Source organism: Podarcis bocagei (genome assembly GCF_964188305.1).
Source record: "Podarcis bocagei genome assembly, chromosome: 4".
NCBI lineage: Eukaryota > Metazoa > Chordata > Lepidosauria > Squamata > Lacertidae > Podarcis > Podarcis bocagei.
This window is the reverse complement of record NC_138128.1, coordinates 10122554-10138624: the sequence shown is the minus strand read 5'-3', so window position 1 is coordinate 10138624 and position 16071 is coordinate 10122554. Positions and strand designations below refer to the sequence as shown.

The following is a 16071-nucleotide window of genomic DNA, read 5'->3' as shown; positions in this document are numbered from 1 at the left end:
CCGGCTGCAACAAAACATGTCTCCCCTGTATCGGTCTCTACAGCCACAGCAGGCGCTGTAACTCTCCAGCAGTTTCACTTTGCCCCTGAAGGCACACTCCTCCATTGCCTCCTGAGACAGACAGATGCTAACAACAGCAACCTCAAGGTTCAGAGGATGCCACTGAATGCCAGCATGCTCAACACACTTTGCCACCTTGCTCTGTTTTTGAGCTCCCTGGAGGCATCTGGCTAGCAAATGAGGGGAACTGAATGCGAGAGTTAATGCATCTTTGGCCTGATCATGCAGGCATCTTTATATGCGTACTTCTGCTATAAAAATGCAGGCTGTTTCCAAGCCAGGCTGGTATGCAGAGGAGGGACATCTATGGGCCACTTCTGGCACGTGAGCCAGAGGATCCCAATCCCTGGTTCCCATGCATGTGCACTAGAGCCACAGCTCATCTTCCCCTTCCCTGGAGATGTAATTTCTAGAGACCCAAAGAAGGAGACTTGAAAACTGAACAACTCTGGTGTACACACATTCGTGCGGACAAGTTTGAGCAAGATCTCCCCAAAAGAAAAAATAGGGACAAATGGTGTCAATTTACAGTTCTCTTAGTTTCTTATTTTTGCAGTTTTAAATTCGCTTCTCTACACTTCTGCAGCAATCTGCAATAAAATTTAAAAAACAGAGGAAAATTCTTCAATGTTTTAGTGTGAATTCCTCTGAATAAAAGACCGTTTTGACAAATGTACACATTTTTGTAAGCAATTTCCCCGAATACAATGCATTTTTGTTTGATGTTTTCACCAATATATGCATTAATGTGCTCACTTTGCCCAGATAAACATTTCCGGAAACATTGCTTAGCTGAAGAACTATACTGCAAAATTAGAAAAAGTGCAAATTTTGAAGGATGACTGACATATGGCTTCAGAAAATGTGGATTTGGTAAGTTCACCTTTGAATGTAAATTGAATCAAAATTCTCCCCCTTCCCTTATCTCTGGTAGATAGCGGCAATTGGAGAATATGTGATGCAGTTCATAAGTATCTCGCTTCAAGTTATTATCAGTCTCTTTCTCCATTTTAATGACCCTTTAAGGATTTTATGAGTTTTCAGACTGGAATCATACTGACCTGTTATTCTTCTATAACCAGAAGTCCTGGAAGGCAGGGATTTTCAGAAATTGGAAAAGAAATGAGATATCATTGTTGTTGTTGCTTAAAAAAGAGAGACAAGTTGCAGTACAACTGCCACAACCGGCTACCTTGCTTGTGGTCCGGAAATCTCTTTTTGCCGGAATTTAGCACAGGAGGCAAAGGGCATTTTGAGAGGTAGAAACAGATTTCTTATTTAAGCCCTCCTGTTGACAAAGACAAGATATTTCCTAAGAACTCTGTAGCCCCCTAGTGGACAAAGTTTTGTATCTCCGACAGTCATAGAAATCCACACTTCCAGGCTGTCGCTATTTTGCAGATGGGGTTCACCATACTGGATTTGGTGCTCTTGCACAACAAACCTGCTTGTACCCCAAACATGACAGAAAGGAAAGTGATGGGACAATGCATTTTAAAGTATGCGATGACAACTACCATATTTTCCGCCTTATAGGACGCACTTTCCCCCCTCCAAAAATGAAGGGGAAATGTGTGTGCGTCCTATGGGGCGAATGCAGGCTTCAGGAAGCTCCCCGCAAGCCGTGGGAGCCCGGCGTGAAGTTGCGCAGCTCTCCCACGGCTTGCGGAGAGCTGCCTGCATCCCGAAGCCTGGGGCGCGCTGAGCTCAGTACGCCCCAGGCTTCGGGCTTCGCACAGCTCTCCGCAAGCCGTGGGAGAGCTGCGCTAAGTCGCGCAGCTCTCCCGCGGCTTGCGGAGAGCTGCCTGCATCCCGAAGCTTGGGGCGTGCTCAGCATGGGCAGATATCTGCAAGCCTGGGGAGACCGGCGCGACTTCCCGCCGGGCTCCCTAGGCTTGCAGATAGCAGCCTGTTCTGGGGGCTGGGGTCGGGGGAAGCTTGGGCTTCCCCTGCCCCAGCCCCACGCCTGAGGGGGGGGAATATTTTTTTTTCTTTATTCCCCCCCCCCAAAAACCCTAGGTGCGCCCTATGGGCCGAAAAATACGGTACTTAACACAACTTCATTTAATACTCCCTGCCCCCCAACAAATCGGAATATGTGCTCAATAAACAGCAGGTTTTGTATAACCTCCCTGCAAATTTTGTGCAGACAAAAAGGGATAAATGCTCAACACACCTTAATTCTCCTGCTTTTGTAGCCTGTTCCTTACAGTAAATCTGGCACATATAGTAAGCAGCAACATCAAGGGGGCGGGGCAGAGAGAGGCAGCTGCCCTCCCCCAAATCAATAAAAAATACAATAAAAAATCAGTAAAAATACATAGCTAACTGAGGTTCTGCACACACACACCCCCGCAAAAGGGCTCCCCTCCCTAACAAAAATCCTGGCTATGCCCATGTCTGGGTGCAACAACAGCTCCTACTGTCTGTGATTTCCAGTAACCTATCCTATTGCCTCCAACTGTAGAGGCAGAGCATAGCCAGAGTGGACTGCAGATATTATTCCCCATAGATTTGTCTAATCCTCTGTTAAAGCCATCCAAGTTAGCAGCCATCACTACACCTTGCGGAAGCAAATGCCATAGTTTTAACTATTTTCTGCAGTGGCTTCCCGTTTGTGGAATGCTCTCCCAAGGAGGTTCGGCTAGCACATTCATTAGACACCTTTAGGCACCAGGGGAAAACATTCAACTAGGCCTTGGCTGATTAACCTCACAGACCCCTTTTAAATGGGTTCAGGGGTGGGGAGGAGAGAGGTTTATTGGTTTGTGTTTTTTGTTCTTGTTTTTATCATGTATTTTGTGTTTTTATTTTGTATTTTATGTTGTGAAATGCCCTGAGATCTATGGATGAACGGCGGTATACAAATTTAATAAATCATCATCAACAACAATAAATAACCTTTTGCATGTGTAAATGAATGCATGCAAATAGTTATTTATTAATTTTGTCTGTCCTGAATCTTCCAACTTTCAGCTTCTACAGATGGCCCAGGTTTCTAGTATTTTTGGCAAGGTGGGATCTCTCCCTGTCCGTTTTCTCGACACAAAGCATAATTTTATACCTCTGTCATGTTCCCTCTTACTTGCCTTCCCCCCAGCCTGAAAGTAAAAAGATCCAAATGTCCTTTTATTACACGGGAGTTGCTAAACCTTTTGGCCATTTTGGATCCCCCTTTCTAAACCTTTTGCAGCTCTCCAATATCCCTTTTCAAGATGAGCTGACCAGAACTTGTAAGTCTCCATATTATCAAGTTCTGTGCTGGTGTTTCATTTTTATTGTATGGGTGCTTTATATTTGCACCATCTCTCTGTTATCCCAGTTCCTAAGATATCCATGTTGCTCTGCGATCTTCTAGTGTCCTGGCGATTTTAATACAGTGGAACCTCAGGTTGTGAACGTGATCCGTGAACGTGATCCGCCGCGTCTGCGCACGTGCGGGTCGTGATTCGGCCGCTTCTGCACATGCATTGAGGGTTTCCATTAAAAAGCAACTAGCAGCATCAGAGAGGAGATTTTGTCAGAATCATGACCATGAAAGTGTTAAACTTCCCGTCCCCATCTGACTCCCATACTCCAAAGGTTGCTAAGGCTTCCCACCTGCAATTTAATTAACCAAGAATTGCATCTACACTGTTAATATCCCGTCTAGTCTCATGTGAAAACTTGCACTCCTTATTGTTACGCATTTAAAAACAAGTAATAATCAGAATAAGGCTGAAAAACCCGTTTTGCAGGCAATTTTGTAATACAGTATTTATAATTCTTATAAAGTTCAAACAAAGGGTTGGTTTTACACAGTTCGTAATGGTCTATTTACAGAAAGTCCAGCTTCACACACAAACATACATATTCTGTAGTACATTCATACATTCGGTCCTGATACAAGAAAGTAGGAAAGAGAGAAGAGCAGTTTCTGTGATTCGCCACCGGCCTCTCTTCCAGCAACCACAAACTACAAATAACATCATTACCCTCAATGTGGAAAAGGGGTAACTTACACGTCTCAGACCAAGTAGCAGTTGCAAAAGAAAGTTTTTTGTTTTTTTAGCAGCGGTTCCAGTACAATATCTTTCTGCTGTACGAAATACAGCACAGGATTATTTGAAACACCACAATCTTAAACCAACTCATGAGATTGTTCAAGCTTCCAGATGTCTTTCACAGTTCTTAGGTATACCTAAGGAAATGCTGTGTGTATGTGTGTGTGTTTAATGCCCTGAATCAGTTCGAAATGAAACACACAAATCTTATGCTTAGTGAGAGGTGTGATGATGGGGGCAGCCACCTCAACCCCACATCTCCCAGTGTTTTTGACCCTCTTGTTCAGTGGTTCTGCACCATACAACTGGTGTAAAGAGATTAAGAGATTTGGGGTCTCGTTGTTTTTTGGACTCTTGCGAAACCCAGTAGAGACATTCCTTCCTACTTCTGCTTGCCTTTCCTAGAGAAACAAACGGGAATGCCGTTTCTGAGGATCCATAACATGGTGTCATGCCTTGGAGCAGTGGTTATCGGATTGTGTTCTGAGGAACTGTGGGGTTTTTCTTTCTTGGTCAGAACATCAATTATGGCAAATGTTTGCCAGCAGACCCTGTTCAGAGCAATGTGCATTTACTGGAAAGTGGTGTGGTCAAGGCTCCAGTCCCAGTTTGTGCAGGATGATGGTGAGACGCAACAGGATAGCTCACTTGGTAGAGCATGAGACTCCTAATCTCAGGTTTGCGGGTTCAAGCCCCACAGTGGGCAAAGGATTCCTGCATTGGTGGGGATTGGATTACATGACTCTTGTGGTCCCTTCCAACTCTACAATTCTATGATTCCACGAGTGTGTGGCCTAGAGCATCTCCCAGGAGAATCTTTTAGAATAAAGGTGGGAAACCTGTGGCCGTCCAGTCGATGTTGAACTCTAATTCCCATCCGCCCCGGCAGAAATGGTCAGGGAATGATGGGAGTTGTAGTCTAGCAACATTCAGAGGGCCACATGTCCTCTACCCCTGCTTTCAAACATGCCTCCCCATGGCATTCTAGCTGGTAAATTAAAGGCTTCCTGAAGCTACTAGAAAGTCCAAGAACCTCTGCTTTAGGAGTCTGTTAAACCACATTCTACAAACCTGTCTTTTCCAAAAGAGGGCAAGTAAATCATACTTAAGAGTAGACTCATTAAAACTAGTGCATGTAAGTATGCTGGTTTTAATCAATCTACATATTACATCATTTTCTCCATGCTATTTCAAAAGTAAAAATCAAACGTGCATATTTCCTCCCAACCGTATTTAATATTATTTTTCATTTTTACGTAGACTCCCTGGGGTAATGCACATAATATCTTTAGACTGGAAGTGCCCTAGCAAGAGTGATGTCACATATTTTTCTTGCTTTGGAAAAGGCTTCTGTGCCTATTCCATACACACCCTCAATAAAACTGGAAAAGGTATCTTGTGCTAAGTGTTAATTAAGTGTTTTGATTATGTTAACCTGACATTTAGCATTTGTAGTGGAACAAATTCCTTATATTGCTGGCAAACCACCAAGGTTGATGTTGCAAGTGGTATAGGAACTGTGGGCTGCTTATGTCCCTCCCCAAGCATTTATCAGCAGCACATATGGCAAATCTAGAACATGATTTTTTTTAATATAAAAAAATTCTGATCGTTTTCTTTTAAAAATAATAATAATGAGCCCAAACCATAAAGTTCCAGGTTGCAATCCAGCTCGAGTCATGTACAACTAGCTGTGTGCAACAAGGACACACGAAAAGTTCTACCTAACCCATTCACTGAGACTCAAATAATGAGAATGATGTGGGTGGCATTGGCTGTGTGTACAAAAGCCTGCTCTTGCACACAGATCTCTCTCTGTGGGTAGATATTTCCCCCTTTTCAATACATCCCAGTATTATTCTCGTACATTATAAAAACAGAAAAGGACGTATAATTTATTTGCAAAATAAAGTACTCACACACACACACAATTGGCGTAATATATAGTAGCTTACGGTGTTCAGAAAGAAAGATTGTCTATAGTTCGTTTGGCTGTGCATGGAGAATCCCAGCTGCAAATGAAATGGCTGCACTTCATAGAGGAGGGGCAGGGATAGGAAGCAACAGCATAGAACTGTTTGAAGACCCTGTTGAAATTCTATTGGCACCTGTGTCTGTGTGCATGTATTAGAATCCCAATGAAAAGCAACTCTGATTTAGTCTAAACCCATCCTTAACATCAGATATGGACACCAGATGTCTCCATATCACCCCCAGTACAAACACACACACTTTCCTTTATGTAGGGAAGAGGGAGCAATTTATGGGAAGTTTCTTTTTAAAGCAATTGGGGCACCAAATTTGTATACATATGTCCCCTGACAGCAGGGGGGATCAGGAGTATGAACCGCTGCTATGATGTGCAATTAATCATGTAATATGGCTTTATGGAGCATTGTAGAAAATACGCAGAAGTTGGTAGCTTTCTTGCATTTTTGAAAACCTGTCTCCACTTCAACAATCAAGCTTCATATTTTGAGACTCCTTCAGCTAAGAGGGAAAACATGGTGGGGGCCAATAATGTTTTCAACTAAAGGGTCAGAAATTAGAAGACACCTCAATGGAATTTCTAGAAGTCTGGGGCTGCGGTATGTTGATGATCATAAACATCTCCCAATCAGCGACTGCAATTTTGCAGGAGCACTACTTTATTAAATATGGCCATTTGATGGACTTTGCTGCACAAATAATTTGTGGCCTCACATCTGCATGGGTGAAGTGCTGTGTGAACCGAAAGCAACAGATATACCTGTTTGCATGCAAGTCCTGCTGTTACAGCCTCCGAAAAACAGGCTATTGCAATCGCAGCAATGGCACGCAGCTGGATATCTGTGTAACTCCAGTTGTTTGCAGGCTGCTCTCGCCATGAGAATGTGGGCATCATGGGCAAGTTTTTAGGGCATTCGCTGCTGCTGCTGCTGCTGCAACATGTGGAAACCAGCTCTTAACTGTGTCATCTTTAGGCTTGTGTTTAAAAGGTAAAGGGACCCCTGACCATTAGGTCCAGTCATGACCGACTCTGGGGTTGCGTTGCTCATCTCGCTTTATTGGCCGAGGGAACCGGCGTACAGCTTCCGAGTCATGTGGCCAGCATGACTAAGCCGCTTCTGGTGAACCAGAGCAGTGCACAGAAACACTGTTTATCTTCCCCCCGGGGCGGTGCCTATTTATCTACTTGCACTCCTGTCACAGGGATTCGAACTGCTGACCTTCTGATTGGCAAGTCCTAGGCTCTGTGGTTTAACCCACAGCGCCCCGTGTCCCCTGTTGTGTTTACATGCTTGTGTTTACATGCAAGGAAATCCAAAGGTGGCCGAATTGCATTATCCAAACCCATGCCAGATCTCACCAGCAGGAGGCTAATTTGCTCCTCCATCTTTGTTTCTGATTTTTAAAAAAATGTGTGCTGGAGTGTACCACTTCCACTGGTTGAGGGCTGCATATCAGATATTCAATCTGCATACTGAAAATTGCTCAGAAGTGGGAGCAGAACAGACACTTTAAATTGGAATTATGTTGCTGAGGAATTTTCTGTGGAAATGGCCTAAAATTTCAGTCACAGTACTGCAATGCAAAGAAGCCTTTCTGCAAAGCCCTCCTGCCGGTTTAACGCTCACATAAATTCTGGGCTGCTCCCCCACAGCACAGCCAGAGCCAGCCCAACTGCACAAGCAGCTGCAAGGGGGACTGACCAGATGCCAAGTGGAGGTGACTTTATATGGTTTTTTCTCTGTTTACCAGCCTTACATACAGCATCCATCAAGTAGCCCTATTCCTAGACCAAAATTCATTTCAAACATCACACTACTATAGCAGCTTTGTGGGACCTACGCTTCCCAATCACCATCAATATGCCTTCATGCAAAAACACCTTTATATATTTCTGGAAGTGCCTTCTGTTTCAGGGATTTGAAAGCGGAGGGAAGGGGAAAATTGAGACATTGTCCATTGCAGCAGAGGGGTGGCACAGTCTTCCTCGAAATAAGATGGCATGGCAACAGACCTTTAAGATGACCACACGTTCTCGTCAGCCGTAGGTCCATTTGCAAGCACCTAAACAAGTAGAGGACATCACATGGGGGAAGCATTTTTTTGGGGGGGTGTGTGAATGTATCCTGTTCAAGAGCCCAGCATATGACAATGTTCCAAAATGAAGTGTGGAGCCCTGAACGGCAGCATCAGACAGAATTGTCAGCACCAAATGCAGAGGATATGTTCCCTCAATCACAAACTGGGGGAAACAAAGGCACCCTCTTGAAACGACAGACAAACCCCATAACTGCCTTCACAGTCACCGTTCCTTGCTTTTGCCTAACACGTCACAAGATGCCCATCTTTTCCCAGCCACCACTCAAAACATTCTGTGGACAGAAGATCGTATCCCAAAGCAGGTTGCATCCTTTGCTGTTGTGCAAAGGCGTCCTAGTTGGCTCAGGTTCAGGAACGGTATTTTCTTCACGCAACCTATTTCCGTTGTTCTTGCCGACCATGATTGTCTTGAGGAAATCAAGCCTGCGGTTGAGGAGAGGCTGAACAGCTGATCTGAATGGATGGAGGAATTTGAGATGGCCTCTGCAACAGAATATCTCCTGTGGAATCTGCAGACCTTTCTTTAAATAGTCCAGTATTTAACCAACATAGCCACAAAGCTGAAGGCCTTCAATGCTGTCAGCCTAATTTAGGCAACACCCTTTTCAAGGGTTCCAAAAATGCAGTATAAAAAAGCATACTGTCGATTCATTTGTCAAGTTCTAAGATACCTCTGAAGTTTCCATTATCCTCCATATTTCCTAGATTAGCGAGTTGTTGAGTTTTTTTTTTAATTTTTAAAAAATATGTTCCATGCTGATGAAATTTCACAGAATTCTTAAGTTCAGAGCTTGTGGGAAAGGCGATTTGGTCCAGCGTCCACCAGTAAGTAGAGAAGAAGATGGAGTCCTGAGGAAATGCGTCAAGGTGTGTTCAACTCCCAGCCTTCTGTTCAGCTGTTAAGCTTCTTGTCAGCTCGCTCTCCTTCATTTCTGAATTTGTGGGTGCTGTGCTGCAGGTACCACCGTAGACATCTGAAAGAGGAACACATCTCTATTGGTAATGAGGAACTCTCTTGCAGAGATGCTGGGTATGGTGTGTGCATATTCGCATAACGATTTTCCACCCACCAAATGGATCCCAAGTTTCATGAAAGATAAGGCCACTGCAACCATCTCAGACCCCATCTGCAGCTGAATCTAAGTTCTAGATTCTGCATTTTCTGATTAACATCACTCTATTTCCCTCTTGGGATGTGGGTGGCGCTGTGGGTTAAACCACAGAGCCTAGGACTTGCCAATCAGAAGGTCGGCGGTTTGAATCCCCGCGACGGGGTGAGCTCCCGTTGCTCGGTCCCTGCTCCTGCCAACCTAGCAGTTCAAAAGCACGTCAAAGTGCAAGTAGATAAATAGGTACCGCTCCGGTGGGAAGGTAAACGGCGTTTCCGTGCGCTGCTCTGGTTCGCCAGAAGCGGCTTAGTCCCACTGGCCATGTGACCCGGAAGCTGTACGCCAGCTCCCTTGGCCAATAAAGCAAGATGAGCACCGCAACCCCAGAGTCGGTCACAACTGGACCTAAAGGTCAGGGGTCCCTTTACCTATTTCCCTCTTGGTATCTCTTGGTATTGTCACTGCCCTCAGAAGTTCAAGTGGTGGTGGCTTGGGAAAAGGCATTCTTTGAGGCAGCCTCTAAGTCTAAGCCATGGGTAGGCAAACTAAGGCCCAGGGGCCGGATCTAGCCCAATCGCCTTCTAAATTTGGCCCAGTCCAGGAATCAGCGTGTTTTTACATGAGTAGAATGTGTGCTTTTATTTAAAATGCATCTCTGGGTTATTTGTGGGGCATAGGAATTCGTTCATTCCTCCCTCCAATATAGTCTGGCCCCCCACAAGGTCTGAGGGACAGTGGACCGGCCCCCTGCTTTAAAAGTTTGCTGACGTCTGCTCTAAGCTGTGGAATTTCCTCTCCAAAGAGGTGTGTCTAGCATCTTCATCGCTTTCACTGCATATGCTGAAGACACAGTTTTTTATCCTGCCCTTTGACACCTGATTATTGTTGTTGGTTGCTTTTTTCTTTTATAATATTTATTTAGTTAGCTTTCTATGCATAAAACAACAACCTGGGATTTATTTTTAGCATCCACTCAATTTTTCTGATATAGCTGATTTACTTTTATATTGCTGTAACCCATCTTTGGACTTTATGGTAAAGTGTGGGTAAGAAATCCAATAAACACAGTCATGGCCAAACTTGGCCCTCCAGCTGTTTTTGGGACTACAACTCCCATCATCCCTAGCTAACAGGACTAGTGGTCCGGGATGATGGGAATTGTAGTCCCAAAGCAGCTGGAGAGCCAAGTTTGGCCATGCCTGAACAAACAAAACCATAAGACTACAGATCTCTCTCCTAGCTGAGAAACAGAGCTCTTAAAGGTCTACAAATTCCTGCTGCACAATAATCTTCAGAGTTAAAAGCAGTGATTGTTAAGAAAGGGAACAGCACAGAGCTTTCCAAACACTGTGAAATGTTGGTTACCTGCGTTGCTGATGTTGCGGATGTTGCTGGTGTCGCCATCTGCCGGCTGCAGCAGACTGGAAGGGACCCAGTCTGTTTTCTCAGAAACCAACTTCTTCACTAACCTGAACGTTCAAAGGAAATATATAGAATCACCATCTTTTTCCCCTCAGTAATGCCGCTACTGCTGTAGCCTCCAAGGAAATTCCTACAATATCCCCGGATTTGGACAACGAAGCTTGTTACAGAGAGGCGTTGGAGGACAAAAACAGGGCAAATCTGATCAGTCGTTTTTCATGCATTCGGAAACATGCCCCCAATTGTGACATTTTGCAAGTTTGGTTTCACAACCCCCTATCAAGAATTCTCCGTGAAAATAATTGGAGGGCTTGTGCATATACTATTTTTATTTATTTATTGGGGGTGGGGGGAGCAAGCAACACTCGCCACAACTCCACACTCAACCAGAAAGAAAAAGCCCAAACCCCTCAATTCTAAATAAAATTGGAAAGGGCAGTGAGGCTTGATAAGCACAAAGGAAGGTACCATGTTGAGGACCCCAGGGGTAGGGGATCAACTTCTAGACACCCTTTTGCCATATCCAGCACTCTGAGATATGTTACCTGTTCCCCAGTGGGTGGTATTCAACCTCCACATCTCATTAGTGTAAGGATTTCCTTTTTTGCAAATGGATTTTCCTTTCTTCCCCAAGCGGACCTCGTGCCCTCACCAAACTTGCTGCAGAGGGTAGGGGAAAACCCCTAGAACAGTTTTAAAGGGTGTGCTGGCGGAGGGGAAGTTATCTTGCGCCGAGGAGATATATATTTGCGACAACTGAATGAGAGACTTAGTACTATGTTAGATTCCACCGCGTGTCCCCGGTGGTCAGTTTGTCAACAAAGATTTATTGGCTCAGCACCCCTCACCCCCTAGTAAAACTGTCCTGCCAGTAAAACCAGTTGCTGAAAAGAACCGTAAAAGTCCATGGCCCACTTTACACACAATGCGGCAGCAAAAGTGTGAGATGGTATATATTTGGCATGGAACTATAGCCTGTCTAGATCTCCAAAAACGCTATCCATATAGTTTAAAACTTCAACAGGCTAACACATTTATTAGTCAACTCGAATCTGCTACATGTCTCTACATGGTTTTTATTATACACGCACGTAACGTTCAGAAGTGTGCCCTGTGTACACCTAAAACTAAAAAGTGTGAAATGCCCTCCTGCTTCCATTTCTCCTCCCGCTAGGTTGAAAACCCAAGGGCCACGGACACAAAACACAAGCTATCTGGGAGCTAAGCTCAAATGCATCTGTCCTGGGCAAAGGCAGGAAATGGGTTGAAACTGGGAGCACATGCACACTCAACGGTTTTTCTTCCCTTGGATGCTATCTGGTGATGCAATCCATGTGATGGCCGAACACCCATGGAAAATTGCTACTCACTTCTAGGGCAGGTGTAGCACTGTAGGGTCTTATAGACTTATGAAGGAGACGTGGCGATGTACACAAACAGGTGTACTGCAACAGGGTGATGTTGCATAGCAGCGCAGTACATGTTTATCCTCACAACACTGACCTGGCTTTGCATTGTACTGCTTGGAGGCGTGCCTTTGGTTTCAAATCTGCATTGTGAAACCCACCTGTCTACTTTTGCAAAAAGTGTGCAATGCCAGTTTGTGGGGTTGGGGGAGGAAAGAAATTATCCTTGACATTTATTAAACTAAATATACCGTATTTTTTGCACCATAACACTCACTTTTTCCCTCCTAGAAAATAAGGGGAAATGTCCGTGCGTGTTATGGAGGAAATGCCTACGGGTGGCATGCCTACGGATTTTCCTCCTCTAAAAACTACGTGCGTGTTATGGTCGGGTGCGTGTTATAGAGCGAAAAATACAGTATATACCCCTTGATTGTAGTAAAACCTCGAAGTGTTTACAATAAATTTTTAAATCATCATTTTTTTTAAAAAAAACCTGTTAAGAACATAAAAGGAAGGTCTCCCCCATCCCCATTTTCCTAATTGTTCTTCCTTCACCAGTTTGTTTCTGGAGGAATTTGTGTATCTTGAGTTCTCTGAGGAAACCCAGCCAGATGGGCGAGATAGAAATAACAAATTATCATCATCATCATCATCTGGGGAGAAGGGATATACAGTGGAACCTTGGTTCTTGATCTGTTCCAGAAGTTCATTCGACTCCAGAAATGTTCGTAAACCAAGGTATGGTGCAGGCACCCCAGAAACAATAGCTGACAGCCACATTGGACGTTATGCTTCCGAAAAACATTCAAAAACCAGAACACTTACTTCCGGGTTTTCAGCGTTCAGGAGTTGATTTGTTCATCAACTAAGCTGTTCGAGAACCAAGGTTCCACTGTACAGCCTTTTCCACAATGCTCCCATCTCTTTCATTCAAATCATGTGCTTTTCCCACATGGAAAAGCTGTTTCACATAAGAGAAGGATGTTTCATTTTGACTGATTTGCTTGTTGAGAGCAGAGGCAAGGGGTGTCCTGGGGAACTCTATGCAGGCACTAGGAATGGATGAATCTGTCCATTTCAACTTCTCTCAGTTTTTCGCTCTTCCCATCATAAGTTCAGAACTCCACCTTTCCGTTTCAGTTTGTGGAAGTTTATTCTTTTTTAATTTTTTTTAAAAGCCCTCACGGAAATTTATCAACTGATGGAAATTGTGGTCCAAAACAGCTGGAGGATGCTGGACTGAGAAAGATTGCTTTCAACACATGTTGGGAAGAAGGGAGGAGAGTCTTCCCCTAAGCTTTATGGATATGTTTCTGAACTCACCCAACATAAATTTATCTCTGCAGCAAATAATAAAAGCAAAACTAGCTTGTGTACTAATGGAGTTCACATAAAAATTGACACACCCTATTCTCTTCTGGCTGTTGTTTATCAAGGTTTGTTTCAATACTCAACTAACAGCTGGAAAATGGTACCACTGTAGCCTTTCTCTCTGGCAGCTATACTTACCATTGTCCATCCTCGCCTTCCTGTATAAACTGCACTAAATCTCCATCCTCTAGAGTGAGGGAATCTGGGAAACAAGTGTCAAAACTGCCTTCTACCCGGTAAAGGTTGGATCCCTAAAACAAATAAAACAAGGTGGTACGTGATGTTATTGCAGAAGGAAAGATTATGAGCAGAGATAAGACAGAAATATAGTCTACTACAAGGCCCAAGGGATGCCTTTCAGACATTCAGAGTGACAAATGTATCCAGAAAAGGAGCACCTGCTGTGGTTTTCAAACACTCTAATTTTCCTAATGTTCTGTGCGCACACCATACATTTAAAGCCCATCTCTCCGAAGACTCATGAGAACTGCAGTTAGGGGTGCTGTGAATTGTAGTTACATGAGGGGTAAACTACATTTCCTCTTGTTCTTTGTGGGGGGGGGATGTGTGTGCTCTAAATGTGCTTTAAAGGTATGGGGTGTGCAGAGCTCTGCAAAAGTAATCATGCAAAGGACTGGGCAACGCAAAATCATTTGCTTTCACTGTTTTTAAAAAGCACGTCTATAGTCTTTTTCACATGAAAAGCTCACATGCAACCCCAATTATAATTGCCTGGAGAGAAGCCCCACTGCATTGGGTGGGGTTTACCTCTAAATACAGGACTGCACTGAAAAGTTCATCTTTGAAATCTTACCAATTTATTTTTTTAAATCCTGAACTGCTTTCCCAGAAACACAAAGTGCTCAAAGCAAAATATCAAACCATCATGATCTTTCTTTCTTTCTTTCTTTCTTTCTTTCTTTCTTTTTCTTTCTTTCCAAAACTAGATTAAAACCAGATACAGTGGCACAAACAAAAGCAAAGGAGCTTTGTCCAACAGAGTGTGGCCAGTGCTTTGGTAGGCAAAAAGGTTGTTGCTGGGTGGCAGACACTGTATAAGAACTGGGGCATGTCAGCTGGGGCTGATAGGAATTGTAGTCTAAAACATCTGGAGGGCATCAGGTCAGAAAAAGCTGACCTAGGCCTTGTAGATTAGAAACATTGTGGGTTTTTAACTAACAAGAATCAGAGGACCTGAGGGTGCTGAATGCTAACTTTAGTATTTCTCCACTTGTGTGGTGCAGCTGCAGAACATGCAAAGCCGGTCCGCACGCTGATCCCTCAATGTGGAACAAGTTATAAATCAAAGTAATTAGATAGACAGAACTCACGTTATCTCCTCACCTATTGCCCAGCCTGAGAAACAACTACTATAGGGAGGATTTAAGAAAACTGCACAAGTTGATAGCAAAATATTGGTGGTACCCGAAGAACCCACCCAACCCAATGCCATGGGTGGTATTCAACTAACATGTCCCATTGGCATAAGGATTTCTGTTTGCAGGACAGGAATTCCCCCACCCTTCATGTGCCCCATACCCTCCCCAAATCTCTAGATCAGGTATAGGCAACCCTGGCCCTCCATATGTTTTGGGACTACAATTCCCATGATCCTTGACCACTGGTCCTGTTAGTTTGGGATCATGGGAGTTGTAGTCCCAAAACATCTGGAGGGCCAGGGTTGCCTATGCCTGATCTAGATGGTTGGGGGAATGTCTAGAACAGATTTAGTGGGGTGCAAAGGGAGGAGAGGGGGGTAAATGTTTCCTTGTGCAATCAGGAATCCTTGCACTGATAGGATGTTTACAAAGGGCTACTTGGAGACTGTCCCTTTTCTTGTTCTGAAACATTCTCATAGTTTGAGGGAAATGCAAAACTGCATTTCCTGCTGCATTTGCGCCCAGCTTGAGCTAAGCTTAACCTACAGCATTACAAAAAGGTGTTATCTACGTTGTTAGGCTGGCTTTCTTCCTCCATATCCGAAGAGTTGGAGAGTTCCTCAGCGCTGGATGGGATGGCTTCAAAATCCTCAAACGTATCAAGCGACGGCATCTGCCTGCTGGGCCAACCTTTGCAAAGAAGGAGAGCGTTTGGAATCAGCAGCTGGCATACTTTAGACAGAATATTGATGGCACTGCACAGCATGAAAATCCAGCCTTTTAAAAAACAAATGAGCAGCTCTACTGGAGGAGACCCACTCAAAGAGGTTAATTTATTGCATCTGCATCACATCCCTTCCTCCAAGAAGCTTGCTTGGAGCATCAGCACAGCTTCAAAACTAACCTGCAAGGGAGGCCAAGTGGATGCAAAGGGTTATTGGAAGTGAAGCATGGTGATTTTTGTATGTTCTTTTCACTATTATATGCATTTTACACACATTTTACCCTAATATATACTTTATTTAGCTGAAGAACTGTGCTGTGAAGTTCGGAGAAATGTGAATTCAAAGGCTCATGTATTGAGTTTTGGTTCATGCATTTTGGGGGGACTGTATGACTTAGGTAATTTTGCCCTTAAATGAGCACTGAATCGGATTTCTATCTCCCTGCTCCCCATCCTGACAGGAGC

At 44.1% G+C, this 16071-nt stretch overlaps 1 protein-coding gene and 1 long non-coding RNA gene across 9 annotated transcripts in view; one reads left to right on the top strand and one right to left on the bottom strand.

Annotated features, from left to right (window-relative positions):
* LOC308585189 overlaps nt 1-16071 on the top strand; it is a 76918-nt gene that overhangs the window by 17043 nt on the left and 43804 nt on the right. The window lies entirely within an intron of this gene.
* Nucleotides 5979-16071, bottom strand: part of MCF2L2 (MCF.2 cell line derived transforming sequence-like 2) — a 235307-nt gene continuing 225214 nt past the window's right edge. For all 8 annotated transcript variants that reach the window (XM_081189996.1, XM_081190002.1, XM_081190003.1 and 5 more), the window contains 4 exons: nt 15454-15572; nt 13642-13754; nt 10667-10770; nt 5979-9166 (listed from right to left, as the gene is read on the bottom strand). In XM_081189996.1, the coding sequence (XP_081046122.1) occupies nt 9066-9166; nt 10667-10770; nt 13642-13754; nt 15454-15572 (437 nt within the window). In that variant the 3' untranslated portion in view covers nt 5979-9065. The remainder of the gene's footprint in view (nt 9167-10666; nt 10771-13641; nt 13755-15453; nt 15573-16071) is intronic.